Source organism: Glandiceps talaboti, chromosome 12 (assembly GCF_964340395.1).
Source record: "Glandiceps talaboti chromosome 12, keGlaTala1.1, whole genome shotgun sequence".
Classification (NCBI taxonomy): Eukaryota; Metazoa; Hemichordata; class Enteropneusta; family Spengelidae; genus Glandiceps; species Glandiceps talaboti.
The window spans coordinates 13,918,003-13,940,765 of record NC_135560.1 but is presented as its reverse complement, the minus strand read 5'-3'; the positions used below and the strand labels follow the sequence as shown (position 1 = coordinate 13,940,765).

General features: G+C 37.4%; 2 protein-coding genes across 2 annotated transcripts in view; one reads left to right on the top strand and one right to left on the bottom strand.

Annotated features, from left to right (window-relative positions):
• Positions 1-668: 668 nt before the first annotated feature.
• On the top strand, positions 669-6,602 carry LOC144442970 (betaine--homocysteine S-methyltransferase 1-like). Its single transcript, XM_078132343.1, has 8 exons — positions 669-686; positions 776-914; positions 1,976-2,094; positions 2,723-2,914; positions 3,044-3,191; positions 3,542-3,724; positions 5,334-5,562; positions 6,354-6,602. Exons 1-8 carry the CDS (start codon positions 669-671, stop codon positions 6,526-6,528), a joined length of 1,203 nt encoding a protein of 400 aa, XP_077988469.1. The 3' UTR covers positions 6,529-6,602.
• Positions 6,603-10,797: 4,195 nt separating this feature from the next.
• Positions 10,798-22,763, bottom strand: part of LOC144442969 (maltase-glucoamylase-like) — a 32,828-nt gene continuing 20,862 nt past the window's right edge. Inside the window, 21 exon segments of the mRNA XM_078132342.1 lie at positions 10,798-11,195; positions 11,502-11,663; positions 12,008-12,057; positions 12,536-12,624; positions 13,061-13,191; positions 13,566-13,622; positions 13,919-13,956; positions 13,959-14,002; positions 14,560-14,708; positions 15,040-15,156; positions 15,823-15,857; positions 16,558-16,694; positions 17,144-17,285; positions 17,778-17,865; positions 18,184-18,297; positions 18,720-18,782; positions 18,887-19,000; positions 19,428-19,559; positions 20,914-21,039; positions 21,345-21,457; positions 21,815-21,904. Coding sequence (XP_077988468.1) covers positions 11,133-11,195; positions 11,502-11,663; positions 12,008-12,057; positions 12,536-12,624; positions 13,061-13,191; positions 13,566-13,622; positions 13,919-13,956; positions 13,959-14,002; positions 14,560-14,708; positions 15,040-15,156; positions 15,823-15,857; positions 16,558-16,694; positions 17,144-17,285; positions 17,778-17,865; positions 18,184-18,297; positions 18,720-18,782; positions 18,887-19,000; positions 19,428-19,559; positions 20,914-21,039; positions 21,345-21,457; positions 21,815-21,904 — 2,054 coding nt within the window. The 3' untranslated portion in view covers positions 10,798-11,132.

Genomic DNA, 22,763 nt, shown 5'->3' with positions numbered 1-22,763 from the left:
GGAGGGTCTATGGTGTACCGGAGTCCTATCACCTCATACAGTGCGCCCTCATCGGTTACATGAGGCTAACACTCGCACTAGGTAAACTATACTATAGTCTACCCGATGAGGGCGATTGGATAACGGTGTAGCTGCATCATCTGCCGGGCCAACATCCCCAAAGTAAAAGCGAAATTTTGATGATGAAGTATAAAAGCAGCCACAGTGTGACCATGCCATTCGATTTTATTTGCTTGAGTAACAGGCTGGTACAGGAAAGTAATTCAGACAACAGATTTTGATGTGTGCATGTATTTTCACCCACGAGCTCAAAATTGTATAAACATAAGTTTTTTCTGGAAGTCCAATGTTTCTGCCTCATACCCAATTTGACACTTTTAGCGGGGTCACAGTTTACGATGCGAATTTGAAAGTCACAAGATTAATAGCGGGTATGTCCATCCTTTAGGATGATCACTGCAGTACATCGCCGCAATAGTATACAATAGTATGTTATTTTGTAGTAGAGATTGGTGAGATATGTTAATCAGTGACAGAGATAGTTGACTCTCCTGGGAAATATTGACAAGCTTAGTGTAGCACCCCCTTGCACACCAGTATAAAAGACCAGGGTTATCTGAACCTAGTCCATTTCTTCTACAGTTTCTGAGCAGAGCAGGACCTACACAATGAATGGTGTAAAAAAGGTTTGGCAATATTTTTTATTGAAAGTTCTTTTTTTTCATGAATAATTCAAAAATGGGTACAAACATCTCTTGTTCTAAATTGCATTTAGCCCAAAGGAATCCTTGAACGCTTGGATAATGGTGAGGTTGTAATCGGAGATGGTGGGTTTGTGTTTGCCTTAGAAAAGAGAGGTTATGTGAAAGCTGGCCCTTGGACACCTGAAGCAACTGTGGAGAGTCCAGAAGCAGGTAAGAATGTGTGTTCTTTTGAGCAATTTTAAGTTTGTTTATTTGTGGAAATAGACAGGAGTATTTGCAGATTCAACCATTTCTGCATATCAAGTATTGAGAATGACACGCATTAAATTATGATGTGACCTTCAGCTTGACAGGTTGAAGATAATTAGTAATCCTTTTACTCATGAATAATCTGAACTTTGAAAAAAAGAACAACGTTGTTTCTTATCAGGGCTGTGGTGTATCAGACAGATTGTGGTTTAGATAGCTGGGCACATGATTACATAAGACAAAAGGAGTTTGTTGTAGTACGATTTGGTAGAGTAGATAAGAGATAAGGGCTGTCATCCACTCAATGTCCGAGAATCAACTGTGCCTGTGTTAGGGATGAGAGAAACACATAGCCGCATTGCTATTCACCTGGGGAGGGGGGGGGGGTTCCTTTGTTAATATAAGACAATGGCGTCTATGCTCCCATTGACATGGTATACAAGGATTAGGGATGGGTTTATAAAAGATATGGTTGAGTATATTGAAAATGAGCATGAGAGTAAGAAAAATAGCATGAATTGGTTTTGCACATACTGACATTTTGAAAAAATAGACAAATGAGAAGACTTCAATGAAATGATTGGACCTAATTGATGACAAAAAAAAAGTTTTAGTGGTATTGTTCAACTATTCTATTAAGGATGCTTTCATCGATCGACCCAGTATACAATTTATTTTCAACAGTGCACTTAGAATACATTAACTTTACATATTAACAGGTTTTGCAAAGTTTTCCTTTTCCTGAAAGCTTTGCTATTGGTCTCTTAAAGTTGATAACAATAAAACTGGTAAAACAAGTGGTTGTAGCAGGTCAAGCACCTCTCCCTTCACACTCTCAAACAAAACAATTTGTGAGTGACAATGCACTGACATTAGCATGCAATACAAAATTTGAGCCTCAGTGAAGGCCACTTTTTTAGACAAGTTTGTTTTCACCAGTTCAATTGTTTACTTTATCACTGGGCTTAGAGTAGATGTAGAGATGTAATGGACTAATAGATGCGTTTTGTCTTGTCTTACAGTTCGTCAACTGCATCGTGAGTTTTTACGCGCAGGCGCCGATGTGATGCAGACCTTCACCTTCTATGCCAGTGATGACAAGCTTGTTAACAGGGGTAACCTCGACCCCAAAAAAATGACCGTAAGTTAATACAGCCAGCCGCAGAGAGAACACAAACTTAAAATCAGATGTTTTGTACATGTTTCGTTATATCATATTGCGTCAGGGCTTGAATTAAACTTCTACGCTTGGTAGCCAGATTTAGCCGTGTGAATTGTTACAGCTTCTGGAAAATTGCTATTGGTTTTCATTGGTCTAACTGCACGACTGCCTCCTTATAAATTTGGTAGTCTAGATATGATGTTGTGTAGTCTATGTGCTATTGCTAATTCCAAGCCCTACATGTTTATATATAGATGTATATTTTTGTAAAAACTGCCAGTGGAGTTACAGTACTGTCTATATATTTATTATATCTGTATTATATTTGCTGTATGTAAATTATGTCAGCTCTTATGCTCAACTCAACATTTACATATTGACTTCATTTGAATAGTTAATTACTAGGCTGATGTACGTTATCACTCCCCATTGTGACCAATCGGTTTGAGTGTTTTTTTTTCAAGCCAGTCAGTTTAAGCGTGTGATTTGCACACCAAATATATCAGTTGCCTTTGATAGCGTTAATATTTCATTTTTTTTTAAATTTAAAGATAAAACAGAAGTTGAAGGAGAACAGACATAGAGTAATATTTTTATTTTTCTGTAGGGTGCCAATGTGAACAACGAGGCATGCGTAATAGCCAGAGGAGTTGCATCAGAGGGAACTGCTCTAGTGGCTGGAGGAGTGTCACAGACCCCTACCTACCTGAGTGGCAAGGGAAAAGAGCATACACAGGGAGAATTCCGCAAACAAATGAAAGTATTCAAGGATAATGATGTCGATTTCATGATCGCTGAGGTAAGAATCTCACCTTGTCTGTCTTTTGTTGAGATATTTTTTTATTTTGAGGCCGACCATTTCTGTTAAATTCTGGAAAACAGATACAATTTATAGCATAACCATCTTTTAAAATATCGTTCGTTGTAGTATTTTGAGCATGTAGAAGAAGCTGAATGGGCTATCGAAGTATGTAAGGAGATAGGCAAACCAGTGGCTTGTTCACTATGTATTGGACCTGATGGAGATTTGCATGGTGTCTCAACTGGTGAATGTGCCGTCAGAATGGTCAAAGCTGGTAAGAAATTGATATAATCAAACGTATTTTACAAGGATGGCTCGTAAAACTGAGTGGTTGAATTGTTCCATGAGTCGGTGTGCATGTGTATGGGTGTGTGCTTAGGCTGTGTCTGGGGATGTGTCTATACTTGTGTTTAGGATGTATCTGCCTGTTGAAAGAAGTGTCAGTATTGACATGTTTTTCAAATAAATTATTACGATTCCGAATAGCTGTATAATATCCCACAGATGAATCAATCCAATTGAGACCTTTTAGAGTTCTGCTTGTGCAAAAGCCAAGGCGACACATATTGGGCAGCTGTTTGTAGGCATCCATGACAATTCTATATCATTTGATCTGCATTTCAGGAGCTGATATTGTTGGTGTCAATTGCCATTTTGACCCAACTGTAAGCTTAGACGCTGTCCGTAAAATGAAAGAGGCTTTGGAAGCTGCCGGCCTCCGATCTCACCTGATGATCCAGCCATTGGCATACCATGCTCCTGATGTCAATAAACAGGGTTTCATCGATCTACCCGAGTTCCCATTTGGTGAGTTGAATTTTGTAATTTGTCTGTACACCATATGTACACTAAACATGGGTCCCCATTTTATGTGTTGATATTTATAGCTTGTCACAAATATATAGGAACAGGAGAGCTTTTGAAAGAACGTGAAAATAATAGAATTTTAATACCCTTCCAGTAGGAAATAAAGTTCAATGAAATTATAACTGATAAAAATATTTCCATAGCTCCAAGCCAGTATGTCACAAATGAATAAATACAGCAACTCAATGTGTCCACACAAGATTTATTTGTTCAGAATGCATACAACTGTATTCTGAAATGAACTGGTACTCGTTTGTTTTCTCTTTCTGAAATGAACTGGTACTTGTTTGTTTTCTATTTTAGTATGTGTTTTGCTAGTAGTGGCTAGACATTTGTAATTCAGTTTAATTTTGTTGATATTTCCCCCCCCCCACAATTCTGTACCTTTCTGTTATCTGTACATGTACTAGATAGATAAATAAATAAGAGACTAGGGTTTCATTGATCTTACTGAGTTCCCATTCTGTCAGTTGAGATAAACTTTGAAAACTAAATAGGAGTCTATTGATCTCCCAAAATTCTCAGTTGATATGAGACTACGTTTTGGTATATCTCCCGGTATTTTACAGTCTATGGCCCATGAGTAAACACCACACCAACCTTACGTCAACTGTGATTTAGGAGAATGGATCTTATGAAGGACTGGTTAGCCCCCCCCCCCCCCCGAAAAAAAAAAGAAATAAAAAGAAGAAAAGAAATGGTTCTGGTCATGTCATTTTTCCAAAAACGGTGCGACGACGCGATTCCCCCCCCCTTTCAATGTTAATATATATATATATCACACAGTATTCAGTATTCAGTAGTCAGTGATTATGGGCCTGGGCCCTGAAGAATTTTCTCTTTCTTCTGAGTCGTTTTAGTTTGGTTGCATAGCAACCCCTGCAGGTTGGGTAGATATCAGCTGCTCTCTCCTGTCAGCAAATCATGACCACAGCCACAATAATTTCAGATTGCTGGAAACACAGAAGATGAGAAATATGGAATCTCAACTGGAGATGTGGATCATGTCGAACATAGACTTTACTGATAATGTTACAATCCCATCCGATGTTCTGTCCCTGCAACCATCGTATCATATCATTGTGCAACTTAAAACGTGCGTTTGGTCGGTCAAGCTGTCGTTGTTTTGGCCATGTTTTTTTTTTCTAGCACCACCCACCAACAGTTGAAAAGCATTCTGCACTGGTACTGGTCTCGACTCTTTCTTAACCTCACCAGTTACATTAAAGGTGATAAAAGGGGTATGAGGCCCGCCACCAGTGGCCATTTTCAATTTTTGAACAAGCTCAAAATGCTAGCATGCCGCCAGATCGGAAAAAAAGGAGTGAAGCGCTGGTGTTGAAGTGATGCGCGCGCTGACCAGAACCATTTCTTCTTCTTTTTGGCCTTACAGTGGCATGGAGGCCACTCCAAAGGTCAAAGGTCACATTATATGACTTGTGTAGTTTTTATCACTGTAATATCTCTTATGAAAGTTTGCATCTTAACGTTGTTGACAAAGTTTCTTTTAGTGTTATATTTTTCATTTTTGAAAATGATCTTTCTACAGCTTTGGAACCACGTCTCTGCACCCGTTGGGAAATTCAGAGGTACGCCCGCGAGGCTTACGAAATGGGCATCCGTTTCATTGGTGGATGTTGTGGATTTGAACCTTATCACATTAGAGCCGTCGCTGAAGAACTGGCCCCAGAAAGAGGTTTCCTGCCCGAAGGTTCTGAGAAGCATACTCCATGGGGTGGTGGTCTTAGACTGCATACCAAACCATGGGTTAGAGCAAGGTAAGAACACTTGTGAAATGGAATGTTGGCGTGGTAAATTTTCTCGCACATTTTGATATTTCAAATAAAATACTTCATTTTGTCCTCTTACTTTATTGATAATTTTATCCTGGCGTTCATTGCCCATATCTGATAATTTTGAACATTTACATGAATTTTTTTTTACGAGGAAATAAAAATGATTGATCAAAATTATTGTGTGGGATTCAATCAACAGACTTGGGTAAATAAGTGGGTGTATGTAACTGCAGTGTCTATGTGAAATATGCCATCCATTTTGATCAGCTTGCTTAGTAGCTAATAGTATGTAGAAATTGTAAGTGTCTATTGTAATTGTAGATGGTTAAATACAGTAACTGGTGTGGATGAAGCTCTTATAGTTTACTCAGGTAGCAGAGACTAATGAGTATAGACTGTAACGTAAGGGACAGCATGTTGGGGCGCCCTCATGCATCAGTCAGTGACCATTGAGGGTGGAGCAACACTCCCTATCTGTCAATCTAAGACTACCAGAGCTCTCTCACAACTACATTTTACTGTCTAATGAAGTTTAGGTGTGAAATTTTCATGGTTATTCAAAGTAGTGTTGTGTAGTAAATAATCTTGCCTGCTTGTTCTAAGAAGTGTCTTGTGGGATGATGGTCTCGAGTAGTCTGTTGTGCTATACCCTGTCAACCAGCTGGCTGAAAGACACATTGTCAAACATATTATATCTTGTAGTCTCAGTCTCTCCAACTACATGCACAAACAAGAGTGATTTGGTAACGTTTGCATTCTGTTTTGATATTCAGAGCACGTCGCAGTCACTGGGAGAATTTGAAACCTGGTACTGGTAGGCCATATTCTGCCGGTATGTCCCAACCAGACTGCTGGGGAGTCACTGCTGGTAGTAAGGATCTAGTACAGCAGAGTGAGAAGACAACAGATGAGCAGCTAAAACAACTCTTCCAACACTCTCAAGAATAAATCATCAAAGTTGAAGATTCCAAGGTGACAAAAAAAATGAATATTACTGTACTAGACTTAGAGGAATTGATTGGAAATGTGCTCAGAAACTGTAAGAGGTTGACACTGAACAAAACCAAAGGGTTCACAATCATTTTGTATATTTGAAAACAGAAGTTTGAACTGCTGATTTTGCATTTCTCACCAAATGAATGACCACAGAGACTGTAGACTTCTATTTAGTACATAATCGTGGTGTACACTTCCATGTGCAGTGTAAATTTGCTCAATGATTGTGTTTGTTTGTACCCTTCGGTGTTTCACAGAAAAAATTATATTCTTTCTCCAAATGCATGCTGTTGTTCCAGTAGGTTTGTTTAGTGTCCAGTCACATCCAAGTTCAGTATAAAATCAAATTGAGTGGATAGTCTAAAAGTTACATCCTTTCTTTCAATCTGGCAACTTTCGACTTAAGTTCAGTGGCGTGGCGATAGACAAAATATGGCCACCTTTGGTCTTGTGTTATTTTATGGAACATCCATGTTGTGTGTAGATAATGCTGCTGTTACGCTATCCACATTGTTGGCAATCTATTTATAGTAAAAGACTCCAAAAAATGCCTCATAATTTGAACTTTGCTGTCATGATATTATTCGGATAATCCTCTTAAGAATCACAATGTAACTGCAAAATGTGTATTTCTCAAAGAGTCACTCCCGTGCAAAATGTGTATTTTTGTTGAGAACACTACTGTACTATATACCTGTATCTGGTAACAATAAAGCATTATTATTTGGTGTAAACAGACTGGACTTTTGACTTGTACAGTTCAAGTGCATGTTGTGATGTCAATATGTTGATTGAGAGTGGTTGACCCCCTGTAGCAAGGATAACAGGTCTGTGTTGGGATAGGGGAGATGGGTGGAGGTGGGGCTGAATGGACAAGAGCTTTAGCATTTTGTGTATTGTTATATGGACAACTGATAGCTATTCAAACTTCGAGGTAGATCAAATAGTTTGTTGTTGTTGTTGGCATTCCTGTATCACTTGCTAAACACGAGTTATCTGTCACAAGTTATAGGAGCCTGCACAGCAAGAAATCTTGCAATCGTAAAAACCACAAAGAGGAAGTTTTGACCATTGAGTAGAGTGGCCACAGCTTTGCTTGTGATTTCAAACATATCCAGGATGTGTGCTGAAGATCACACTATTAATTTCATTTGACGTGAGAATTATATGTGTCGTCCATCTTTAGCTTTAGAAGTGTCATGGAAATGAAAACCTGCAATACATACCAACTATGTTAACTTCCAAGTGTGCCAAGAGTTCATAGTTCATACCACATGTAGGTAACAGAACAAATACACATATGTGAATCAATTTAATTCCTGGATATTCGGTAAAGAAAGAATCATATTTCCTTGTTGCCATGCCATCAATGGAAGTAGCATATTACGTGCGGTTGACATTGCAGTTAGGTATAAAAAAATTGTTTGGTTCCAGTTACCCTGAATTTTTTTTATGTATTCAAGAATAAAATAGTGAAATTGTGAAATCTTGTGGAAAATGGTGGGTGTGTGGAAACTGACATCAACTTAAAAAGACAATATAAAACTGTTCTTCCCTGTAATGGCTGTACATCTGATGGAAATAACTCGGGGACCATATGAAAACAACAGAGAACATTATTACCTGAACTAGACGCTCACACATGGAAACAGATCTAAACTGAATGGCTTCTGTAAGGACAAAGTTTTGAGATTGTCGTTCCTACAGACAATTTATTGTTGGAATACAACAGAACATATGCAATAAGTTATTTTTCTCATTGATTGCTATTTGCCCATTGCTATTAGTGATCTCCTGGCCAACCACAACATGTAACGTGAAGCTTTATAGAACGTTGTAGCATAGCACACATTGTAGAAAGAGATTTAAAGGCCAAAAAAATGTTTCTGGTCAGCTCCCATCACGTAAGTACCCTCTTTCCTCATTATTTTTTTCTTCAGTTCCATAAGCCAATTCAGTCTGCAGACGAAAGGGAAAACACAAGAGTAACTCTCCCTACATTAATTGCCACTTCAATGAAGACAACTGCAGAACTAATTATGAACTAGCCCATGACATGCCCAACATACACACTTGCTGTAAAGTACTAAATATAAAGAACAGTAACTAAAATGATAAGTAGATTGATTAAAATTTGTTGAGAATGTAAAAAAAAATAATCGCATCATCGCACCACTTTAGACAACATTTCCTGATGAGAAACTATGTTTTCCTTTTTACATACATACATACATACATACATACATACATACATACATACATACATACATACATACATACATACATACATACATACATACATACATACATAAATACATACATAAATACATACATTCATAACCTATATTTTTGGCACAATTAGAACACGACCTATATTTTTGGCATAATGACAACGCTTCGTGTTGTAATATTACAATGGAAAGTAATCTATTCGTTCTCGATCGATTAAAGAAAATGGCATCCATCACAATGCTGTACGTACATGTACCGTTGTACGTATGTGTGTGACCTTGCACTGTGGACGAAAATGGCGATTGATTTGATTTGTAATGCTCAAACGTTGAAGTCGTTCATCTTACATGTAGTTGTAAGTTACACTATAAATAATATGTATGAGTGCTTACCAAATGCTCGAAATATGACGGACTCAGTGTTTGAGTGCAGACGCTGTGCTAAAACCTCGTTCGATATCTTCACTTGCACAACAACGACCATCGAGGGCATCCTTTAATGTCCATGATGATCTTGCGTACAATGTACAGAAAATATGACAATATCTTATTAAAACTAAAAGCTACATTAATAATATTTTCAGGACAGGTGTGCTTTGGTATTGCAAATGTGTGTACCAAGATATAATGAATTTGAAGCGTGCATTCTTGAGATATAGCCTAATTACCGAAAATCATTAATTACGTAAATTGCTCATTGATATTCACGAGATTTTTACCAAAACCTAATCAAGTCTTGCCATTACCCTACGGAATACGTCTTCAAAATTTCGTTTGAATTGAGCAAGCCGCTATGGAGAAAACGATGACACAGACAGACAGATAGACAGACAGACACACAGACACACACACAGACTTCCACCCATAAATATATCTCCTCCTTATGGAAGAAAAAAACGTACCCCACCTATTCTAAAATTGAGCGTAATCGGAACCACACTTTTTTAGGCCTTACAAAAGTGATGTTATTCTATGCCATAAATTGTAATTTATTATTATAGCTTGGTCAAGAGCAGCCCTGGATTTAGTAAGACAAAAACACAGGGCAAGGCATGCAGACAGGCACACTTTTATCAAATATTAAACTGTACCATTTGAAAACTGACAAAACGAATACTAGTAAATAATCAAGCTCTATATCAAGCTGCACTGTGAACACACCCTTTTCATGTGTATCCATAGACCCTCCAGGTGGAGGGTCTATGGTGTACCGGAGGCCTATCACCTCATACAGTGCGCCCTCATCGGTTACATGAGGCTAACACTTGCACTAGGTAAACTATACTATAGTCTAACCGATGAGGGCGATTGGATAACGGTGTAGCTGCGTCATCTTTTTTTTTTTACAAAATAGAAAAAGTGCAGTAGAACATACCTACAAGTAAACAGAAAACATATTCCTTCGGTTTCTGAGTTTTAGAAATTACTGAGTGTACTCTTCAAGTTAACAAAACATATTATCTTACAACAGAATATGATAAATGTGTACACAAAGGCCATGGCAACACAAACGCCAATTGTTAGTTGGTTGTTTTTCTGCTTGAACGTTCGTAATTACATGTATATTACAGTTCCGAAGTAAAAATGATAAACCTTGCTAAAATAAGTATCCCCTAGAATTCGTAATCAAAAATATTTCAGATATATAGGTATAAATTTTTATTTACACTTCTTGTTAATTGACACTCATAACTAATAAAGTTTTGCAGGAATCAAGACTGCGCCACACGTAGATGTAGATGTGAATGCAACCTACAGCATAGTCTCGGTTACCCAGCCTCTCGCCGCTGGGGGCTCTGCCTAGTACGGGACCACCCTCTCCTATGTGTGGTCTCGAAGAAGAGCCCAAAGCAGTGAGAGTCTGGGTAACCGAGACTATTTACAGCAGTGTTGCGATTACAGGAGAAATGGAGATGCCTTGGTGTTTCACTCATGGGACATGGTGTTCTTAACATAAAAATAGACACAATTTAATTCTAGACTAACATTGAAAAGTGATAAAGCATTGCTATTCTTTCACAGTGCAGTAGAAACAGGCTTCTGCTAAAAACTCACATGGACTTGATTATTTTAATGGCTTCAGTTCTTTACTTTCCAACTGATAATCAACATGGTAACTGTTTACTTCTATATCCCCAATGTGCGCGGTACCTCTACTGTTTCTTTTGTTTAATAAAGTTGTCTCTGTGTCTATAGTGACATCATGTCTCGTGAGTGAAACAGCAAGGTACCTTTATTTCTCCTGTATCAACTCCGTAAAATCACATAAAGCAAAATCCTTCAACAACGGTCTAGGATCATCTGAGATATTTCTGGGTTTTTTTTTTAATCCCACGTAATCTTGATTTGTTGTTCCATTGGATGGTTTAAGTATGTAATTTCCAAGACCTGCAAAATAAACAAAATGCAAGAATAAACTGTGAATAGATACATGTATATGAGTAGATAAACCAATCAGTACAACGTTTACGCTTACAATACAACTTGTATACCGGAATACAACTTGAACTATATTAGAATCGATGATTGACAGCGACGATGCGGCAAGAAAATTGGTTTCCGTGTTCTTTTCTGACCCATCAATCTCCCACAGTTCAAGAATGCATGAAAATTCTCCATAGCATAGATTTCGCATATTATTTAAGAAACAAAGAAACTATTACTACATGGGTATTAAAGTATACCAGAACTCACCATGGTGTTGGTATCAAAAGTCCACTTTTCCTTTTCGAGTGGTTTGCCATAACTATATACGTTAGCAACTGCAGCGTGTTGAACACCATATATTTTTATTGTATCCAAGACCAGACCGTTGATGTCATTGTGGTTTTGACGAATGACACTGGATAAATCACCCTATGAAGACAACGACAACATATATATCAACATTACGACGACGACGACGACAACAACAACAGCAGCAGCAGCAGCAGCAACAACAACAACAACAACAGCAGCAGCAGCAGCAACAACAACAACAACAACAACAACAACAACAACAACAACAACAACAACAACACCACCAACAACAACAACAACAACAAGTCAAGCTCGCAAACCCGAGTAAATCTTTTCACTAACGCAATGAATAACAGTTACTGTCGTCGCAAAAAGACCAAGTTGGTGACAAACATAACAAATGTATACTCTACTAAATCTAGATCAGGTGTGAGAACAAAGAAACAACGCCCATGTCTTACCTCTTCACAGGTGAATTCTTCGAGAAAATATTCTCCAGTTTCGAAGGTATCTTTAAGGAAATTTAAATTATATTTATAGTTATAATTTATTTTTTAAAATTATAATTACATTTCATTGTTAAAGTGAAATAGTGTAGGGAATCCATATATGATTCACAGCATGCAATAGAGATATTCTACATTCAATTCTGTAATTCGTAGTGGTTGAAGCAGTTTTCGTGGTGAATGGTTCTTCTAGGGCAACGTAAGATTATTTTTTGTTACAATATTTTTTATGGTTTTTATTGACTTGTTTGTGTATATATTTACATTTCACTTTGGGTGTAAACGATTTAACTTTGTCAGGATTAAAATTCCTCGCCGTTATACACTTTAAACCCCTCTTCATCAATGTGCGAGAGTTTGATAGATTTGCTTTGATTCTCGACCTTTCGCTATTCACGTGCACTTCTGTTTCAAGTGTTTGTTCTGAAAAGAACTTCTGTTACATATGGTACGATGAATTCAAAGTTATTTCATCAGACTTACCGATTGATTCACCATCGTCCCAGAACAAACTACCCATTGCCATGCCATTGTCATCAAGTGCTACCAGGAGACCAAATGGCAGTAGGCGACTGTGAATAATCAAAACGAAATTTGTAAGAACCCAAGCGAGAAAGGGAAGGAAATACACGAGTGATAAACACAGACTTGGTCTGTTTCGCATTACCTTTTCAAGTAGAAAACTTAGCAAAGTAATTTTATTCAAAATCCAAAATAAGTACCCATTTCTCATTCAAATTACAACTTCAATGATTTTACTAACTAATACATATCATATAAGAGAAACCGTATGTTTGATCACTTCTTATAAACTGTGTGATGTCATTGATGAGAATAGATCAGTTTTAGTTAGTAGAGACAGGTACGTTTAAACACGTGTTTATGCGTCCCTGGTAGAGATATATATGAGACGTTTTAGTCGAGTTGGGTCGATGACATCATCTCCCTCCTCCCCTCACTTTGGTATGATGACGCATGAATGAAAGGCGAAATATAACAACTTCATACCTGTAAACGGTTGAATTTGCAGGCTGCTGTGTCGGTATAATGTATCCACCACGTACGTGAAGAGGAATGTAGTCGTAAGGGGCGTTCAATTGAATTGTCTTACCCCGGGATGATGTTGCAAGTTCCGCTCCCTGACAGAAAACAGACACTTTTAGAAGTTTATATAATTGTTTTTAAAATATCGAAAAAGTACTCTTTTTTATAGATGATAATTGTTGCATTCAAGTGAAAAATCACAAAACTCACTTTTCATATCGTTTATCAAAGAATAATAATAAAACACGGAAAAGATTATGCAAGCTTCACGGGCTATCTTTCACCCACATAATTATGTCAGACCATTTTGGCCAATTACCAACCTCCAGTGAATTTATTCTCGCAAGTCAGGTTATAACTTTCCTGCTGAAGCAACGGAAAAGACTTGGACGGTGCCGTAAAACAGGCTGTGGTTTACGACGATGCAATTATTAACTAAGATAATGTAAACATATATATCTGTACATACGGTGTAGTAGTCGAACCAACGACTATCTGGAAAATAGCCATCCACCACAAGAGCACCCTATGGAAATAAACATAATGACGAAAAATAATCATAAAAAATAAAGACAAGAAAATCACCAAGTTGTTTTTCTTAAACAAATAACTGAAAATGATATAGTTCAATTCAAAATAGCGAGCTGGAGGGGCTTGTTATGACGTGTAGATGTTTGGCCATTCTATAGCTCATTGGCTACATAAGTTGACTCTGGTACGGTTTGTTATCCTGCCAGACATGAGTCGTACTCCGGAACAACACAAACCAGGAATCTCATGGCCCCGTATTATATTTACAGTCTCGATTTTATTAATGCTTACCTCTTCCAATACTGGTGTGATCAGTAACGATGGTCCCATAGAAACTGTGTCTTTATTGACCACGTTACACTGTCCGTGATAAATCTATGGATAACACAAGAGAGGAGTTTCAATCACAATAAACTTTGAATTTCAAAATTAATTATACATATTTTATGTTGCATAACGAATCATGGGTAACGATTTTTTTTTTTTTTTTTTTTTTTTTGGGGGGGGGGGGGGGGGCGAAACCTCGTCTGTACTCATGTTTATCGGGTGTTTATAATGTGTACATACAGGGAGGACCAGTAAGGTGTTTATTTGTGTGAAGTTCTGTTTTCTGAATCTGTCAGTATATGAAAGTCATATGTGGTGACTGTAATATAAAGATCTATAAAGAACCGCATTATAGCGGATAGATGACTGAGATGGTAGGCCTGAATTTAATGTAGCGAGACATGGACGGTACTTGCACTTTCGAGCATACGTCTAGGCGATCTGTGTACCATATTGAATTGAACCACGCCGTGTTACAACCTTCAACGAATTATAGTCATCAAAAAAAAGAAAACAAAAAGAGAAATGGATTTGTTTCTATATCACATTTCGACGTATGCGTAGATATTTCAACAAAGATTAAAGATGTGAATCATGCCACTTACTCGTGCATTAGTGGTCGAACCACGGTAGATCCCTCTGTGTGTGCCAGGTGGAATAACGTGTACAGATAGGGTAACAAAGTGTAACGGATATGAAGATATTTACGAGAATTTAAAGCAAATTCCTCACCAAACTCAGGAGGGTGTTGATCCTACAAACATAAGTTACAGTTATTATTATGTGTAAAGACATCTATAAACAATATATGAAGACCTTCATGAGTATTCTCGTCTTAGGACAAAAACACAGATTACCGGTCCTAGCATTTCTCAGCTATAAGCCTGAATTTGGCCCATGCGAGTGTTGGCAAACAACGACGCGGAGTTGTACACTATGGGTCACATTTTTTCCACGTCTACAGAATCAGTAGAAATATTTCGATTTCATAGAAATTAGTTTATCAAATGGGAATTTACCCATTGACTAACAGTGGTAAGGCATTTTTTTAAAGTCTCTGTTATATGAAGAATATGTGCACCTACGTTATACCCATTAGCATTATGGTTCCGACTGAAGGGGTAAAATGCACCAATTTGCATCCATCTATTGCAGAGATCAGCATCAACGTTGCCAAAGAAACCACAGATGTCAGCACCAATCTAAAAGAATAATCCGTGATTTGTAGACAATTATTAGAAGCTTTCCCGTTACTTGAAAGGCACCGAATCACAAAATTATACCGAGTGACCTTAATTATTATAAACGAATCAATACGAAAATGTAAAATCTCAAGCTTTTAGGCCTAACAAAAAACTGTATTGCTCCTTACGCTCAATTTTAGAATGTGTGGGATAGGAAGATTTTTTAACTTATTATATATATATATATATATATATATATATATATATATATATATATATATATATATATATATATATATATATATATATATATATATATATATATATATATATATATGAGCGTCTAGTTCAGTTAGTTATGTTTTTCGTTGTTTTCCATATGGTCTCTGTGTTATTGGTTTCTTCTCATCAGATGTACAGCCATTACAGATTGGAAGAACAGTTTTATATTGTCTTTTTAAGTTGATATACCAGTTTCCACATCCACTATTTATTACGAGACTTCTTGAATACGTAAAAAAGGTTAAGTTGAAAAATTTGGTGGGGTAGGGTAACCGGAACTAAACCATTATTTGTTTGTTTAAGTCTTATTTCTAACATCAGAAGCTTCATATTTCTTAATACATTTTTTCCTTTTTTGAATGATTGGCTTTGATTAGATAATTATTTAATACAAATACTTACGTATGGAATTCCAAACAAATTAAATTCCAACATTCCTAGAAGAAAACACAGGAAAGACTCCTTTAATTTCAAAATCTACCAAAGTAATTTTTTTGCATTTAATTTCAACGAAGTTTAGTGTATTTTAGGCATACAGTCCGTGTTGTGCACCAGACTGGGAGAAATACATCGTCTTTGATTTTAACTCAAGCAGTAACTACTTTGTAATAATCGTACGAAAACTCGTAGTAAGCCATCAACAAATACAATAATGGTCGAGCCGTTTACTAGTACGACATTGCAAATTGCAATGGTCACTTGAGAAGCCTTGTAATTACTGATGCTAACATAATTATGAAGTTTCTTCATGGTGGGCAGTTTTTAGGTTATACGTAGTCTCGGTTACTCACACTCTCGCCGCTGAGGGCTCTGCCTACGAGACCTCCCCAAGCAAGAGGGGAGGGTGGTCACGTAGAAGAGCCTCCTACGGTAAGAGTCTGGACCGTAACCGAGACTGGGTTATACGTGTAGTTGCATATCCTTGGTTTATTGACGAATGTCGGGATAGAGAAGACACCACGGCAGGTCACAGTAGAGTGGTTAGTCAGCAGGGCTACGACAGATTCAAGAGGGAAGAAGTTGATGCATGATGTGTTCACTGTCTCTATAAGTAAGTCAGCAGGGAGACATGATGGGCATAATTAAACACACTTGACAACTTTAACATTTATATTCATGTAAACTAAAATTTAATACCTATTATGGAATCACGCATGTGCGACCAATTGCTGTCATTGTCACCCAGCCAATGACCAGTGTACTTGCCACTACCAGGGAAGCTTGAACGACTGATAACAAACGATCTTTTACCAGGGTTAGCGGCACGGGCAGCACTAATAGTAAACAACAACAACAATAATAATAGCAGGTGAAAATGCATAGATACAGGATATAACTAAACGAAAGGTGACACTTTGTGACAAAATGATACCACCCATTAGTCTCCGACGAGTAGTGATATTTCACCATTAACAGTGTGGCTATTCAAAATTCAGACACTAGACTACAAGACACATTGAAATAGTAAACACATCTGATGACAAGGCATTTCTTGGCGCCAAGTTCATTTGTTTTAGATCTCTGGTCATGTTTATAACATAACTTTGAACCGTCAGGTCACCAAACAAGATGATTCAATAGGTTAGAACTTTTGGATGCAAACTGCCCATCTTGTTTACTCTACACAGGTGGCGCCGTTTACTAGATCATGATCGTGTCAACAGCGACAATATGCAAATTTGAATTCTTCAAAATTACACGAATTGAAGAAGTTAATTCTTACTTCAAAGTCGGCAGGACACTACTCCATCCGTACAAACTATGCATATTGTAATGCTGTGTCATGGCACTCCCTTCTATAGGATCTCGATACTGCACAGTGTCCATACACAGTGTTTTGTTATAGATATAAGGGGACACCAATTCTAAAAACAAAAGAACAAATCTTTATTCATTTAAACCTATCTACTGAGTTTACTTCTAACTAATATAGTCTCACACGTCTAAATAATCTTTTAATACTATTTGTATACGTTAACTCATTCAGTTTTTGCATATAAGTTTTGTAAAAAGAATTTGAATTTCTGAATTACTAGGGTAAAATAAGCACACCTATTCATCCATAAACATGTGCTCACATAAACACATGTATATGGATACAATGTAATTGCATACATACAAATACATACACCCGTCCGTCAGTTCATCCATCCATCCATCCATCCATTCATCCATCCATCAGTCTGTACATACATACATACATACATACATACATACATACATACATACATACATACATACATACATACATACATAAATACATAAATACCTGCAGACAGACATGTAGACAAACGGACGGGGAGGCAGACATACAGACAAACAGACAAACAAACAAACAAACAGATAGACTGACTTACTGGGATAATAAGGAGGCTTATTAAAGGTATTATCATTACAAGTTCCGTCAAGTCCGCCATGCACAAAATTAGCAGGTTCATTCATATCCTACAGATGTAAATAATATATATATTAACACAAAGATATCGTAGTCACGGTAAACCCATTCCATTAGAGGTAGATACAAATGTACATAAACCCAATCAAAAACAGTTTTTCATAGCTCTCTCTCCCCCCCCTCTCTCCCCCTTCCTCTCTCTCTCTCTCTCTCTCTCTCCCCCCCTCTCTCTCTCTCTTTCTCTCTCTCTCTCTCTCTCTCTCTTCTCTCTCTCTCTCTCTCTCTCTCTCTCTCTCTCTCTCTCTCTCTCTCTCTCTCTCTCTCTCTCTCTCTCTCTCTCTCTCTCTCTCTCTCTAATGAAATCTTACAATCCACAATCCATCGAATTCAATAGTTTTGTGGAAATCTGTAACCAGGTCCGTCCACCATTCTTCAGCTTTAGGATGACGCCAGTCCGGAAAGACGGAGTGTGCGTTGTATAACTGTTGATGAAATAATGATATTAAAATTACATTTTGTTTCTAAATCGTACATGGTTGTGATTGATTATACACATATGGAGTTGAACGTCAGGGAACAGTTAATGCAATTCTTACTCTGTTAATTAAAATCTTGAACACATTTGTCTCATGATAAAAACATACGTTTTCTTTTGAAGGTTACATCGGCTATCGTCGCCGAATTGTTGCTTTCATTTTTATTCTCGGAATATTAATGATGCATATAAGTATAAATATGTACACTGCATAGTTATTATGCAAACATATGTACACTTTGTGGCTGTTGAACTTGACACTGAACGTTGTGGACGTTTGTTGACCACATTGTCAATATATGGGGGGGGGGGGTGTCTGCGTCGTATACGTTTACAAAAACACAGTGTAATAATGTTCTTTGTTCCTACCGCTACTTGTTCGTCCCAAGGTAAACTGCTATCAACTGTCACATTTTTATAGTATGGCCACACCTGAGAAAAAGAAAAGAAAAGGCGATTGGTAGTCATGGTTATACAGACGAGCAAAATCGACACGACATCAACTCATAATAATCCCGTTATCTAGACCTACTTACCTTGCCTTCAAATTCGGTTACACCATCGCTTTCTTTGATAAATACACTATGTGCAGTACCGTTGTCATAGGGAGGATATTCTCCACGGGTTTCGTTCTTACATGTGGCTGGGTCCTTCGAATAAAAGTGAAAAAGGATAAAACATGCACATAATTATATCGTTACTAGCTCTGTTTGTTTTGGCATTTTTGTCATACAGTAGCATACTCATCTGTCTGTCTGTCTGTCTGTCTGTCTGTCTGTCTGTCTGTCTGTCTGTCTGTCTGTCTGTCTGTCTCTCACTCACTCACTCACTCACTCACTCACTCACTCACTCACTCACTCACTCACTCACTCACTCACTCACTCACTCACTCACTCACTCACTCACTCACTCACTCACTCACTCACTCACTCACTCACTCACTCACTCACTCACTCACTCACTCACTCACTCACTCACTCACCCCTCTCTCTGTCCCTCCGAGTCATGCATGGAGGGTGTATTTCACTAAACTAGAATGTCAATACAACACCAGTGAATCGTAGAAAAGTAACTTACCAAAATGATGATGTAACGCTTTCCCCTTGTTTTGAGATCTCGTACAAATTCTGGTAGGCCATCATATCTTTCTTTGCTGTATGTAAATATCAGTTGTCGTTCCATGTAATCAATATCACCATACTGGATGTCCTAAAGTATGGAATATAGACACACATTGTGTTTACCGTATTTACAGAGATATTTGTGACGTAGTTTAGTGAAATACACCCTCCATGCATGACTCAGAGGGGGTAGCGAGAGCGAGAGAGAGAGAGAGAGAGAGAGAGAGAGAGAGAGAGAGAGAGAGAGAGAGAGAGAGAGAGAGAGAGAGAGAGAGAGAGAAAGAGAGAAAGAGAGAGATATATATAGAGAGACAGAGAGCTAGAGACAGAGGGACGGATAGAGAGATAGAGAGGAGAGAGAGAGAAACAGAGAAAGACAGACAGAGAAGAGATACAAACATAGAGACAGACAGACAGACAGACAGACAGACAGACAGAGACGGAGAGAGAAGAGAGACAGAGAGACAGGGAGAGACAGAGAGAGAAAGAGAGAGAAAGAGGGACAGAGAGAGAGAGAGTTAGAGAGAGACATACAGAGAGAGACACTAGGCTAAAACATGTGAAAATTGGGAAGATTCTCATGTAGCAGACAGAAAAATCGATGAATGGATAAGATAAGATAAGATGAGATAAGATATACTTTATTGTCCACTGAAACATGGAAATTTGCCTTTATTTGGCACTAGGCCATACATATGAAGACAACAGACAGGTTACAAGAACAACAATGTAAATATACAATATTAATGTTGCATTAAAAGACAAATGCTTAAACAGACAGAATTATAGTTCTATATATAGATGGATTAGTAAATTTACATATATGGATAGATAGATAAAATGTAAAGATAGTTAGACAGCTACGTACGAAGGTACAGATATATAGATGGGTCATGAATTCCATGGAGTCACGACAGACGATTGGTTTTGAAACGGCAGGATGTGAGGTCAAGCCCTGTCGCTGCCGTTTGTTTCTGAATGGCTGAAGGCCTTGGGCTAGTTTTGAACCTCAGTCAGCCCGGCTGTATAATTGGGTACCTGGTAGGATTGACGTTGCAATGATAATGCTTTAATCCCATTCACTTATAGAGGCTGCAATGGATTGTTTGCTCCCCAGGGAGTTGAAGAAGTTAAGGGCCGTTGTGCCGCTATAGATCTGTGCCAGGGGTAATAGCCGTAGAGCGCTTTGAGCACAGAGAGGGAAAGCACTATATAAATTACAGTTATTATTATTATTATTATTATTATTATTATTATTATTATTATTATTATTATTATTATTATTATTATTATTATTATTATTATAACTAGATAGGTATATATATATATATATATATATATATATATATATATATATATATATATATATATATATATATATATATATATATGTGTGTGTGTGTGTGTGTGGATGATAGATAGATAGATAGTTTGAAGTCTACCTGTGGTATATTGTAATACTCCATTTCTTCTACGACTTTTTGGACTTTCTCGATAGAATTGTAGCCCCATCGACAAAGTTGGAATCCCAATGACCAATATGGCGGGAAATAGGGACGACCGACAGCCTGGTAAGTTCAAGAGATAATATATCAAAGATTTCATTTCAAAGATAACATTGAAAAGAAAGGAAAACAATTCTCGCAGTATCGTTGGTCTCAATCATAGCATGAATGACATGTTTGAACTATCAGTATATTAAGAAGGATGTTAAGAAATTCTTTTATTCAAATATTCAACTGACAACGTGGCTTGAATGCTTCTATCGGCTGATGTTCTGTGTGTAACTGCATTTAACTGCCTACTTCTAACCACAAAAAACAATTTTGGAAATACAGAATTCTGTGCAAACATTAGATTAACATGCACTTACGGCTGTGTATTGTTGTACTACGTTTTCGGGAGTTGGTCCCAGAAACATGTAGAAGTCAAGTACGCCCCCTATAGTTCGATATGTTATGCCCGGTGTTGGTTGTAAGGTGACGTCTGTAAAAAAGATAAAATTCTTTAACAAGAATTCTTCTTGAAATTTTCACTAGAATAATAATGTACATTAAACAACAAACAAACGATACCCCCCCCCCCCCAAGTATAGGCACTTTCTTCGGTCGAACGCCAGACCACTTTGATTTAACTAGTACAGTGATACATGAGGAAAGAGAAATGTCTGTCTAGTGCAAAGATCTAAAATGATGAACATTGCTCTCTGAGATCGAAAATAGGCACTTTTCAAGATTACAAATCCATACGTTGACGAGTTCGAAACAAGACACTATTCTAAGATGATACAATTTCGCCCTCAACGTTAGAAGTACACATTGTATAAGACAAAAGAAGTGTTACCCATTGCGTTGGAATTAAGTAAGAACACGCCGTGTGACATGTACTCTTCCTCAGTACATGTGTAGTAAGGATAATGGCCATACAGATTAGCTTCTGTGTAATACGACTAGAATAAAATATAAATATTGACCAGTCATTGAAAGTAGCGTACTCTTCAAGAAAGCTATTTTTCAAATGCTAAGAACATAAATAGACAAAATGAAAACATCTCACAAGCAACAAAATCTACTTAATTTTTCACCACTCTTTTTTGATCTTAAAACATTCAAAGTAGGTATATGAATTGGATACCAAAATAGCATTGATGATAACAATGGTGAAATGATTTATAGGTTCGTTTCACTTTATTATAAGTGATCATGACCAGATTTTCATGACAGGTAGGGAAACGGGCCTTCCAATCCACCCCTCACCCCTATCTACCTATTCATAAATAGATAAGTAGATAAAAATATAAATGCATGTCTGTCTGTCTGTCTGTCTGTCTGTCTGTCTGTCTGTTTGTCTGTCTGTCTGTCCACTCATCTGACGTGGTCATGAGTTGATATATCGGGTAAGTAGATTGTACATAAGTTGTACCAGCTTACCAACTCAGAGACGCAAGGTGCACTTTTTAAAACGAGAAGCATAAATCATTTTAACGATCTTATAAAGTCATAAATTCAATTAATATTGTTTCTACGACAGAACCCTACCAGCATCACCTGGCACCTAGCTCTCCAACGTCTATGTTATAGCTAGTACCGTTTATACATGTATTTATAGGAGAACTTGACCATTGAATTATACCGACCACGCCTTCAGTTAACTAGTATTACTACCCCTGTCAACTTGTTTGGCAATGAGTGAGTGAAAATACGGTATACAAAAAAAATCAACGCATTTTGGTTGTGGATTTGAACACTAGTATTGGAGTTCTAGACAAACGCGTCCTTTCAATGTAACGTTT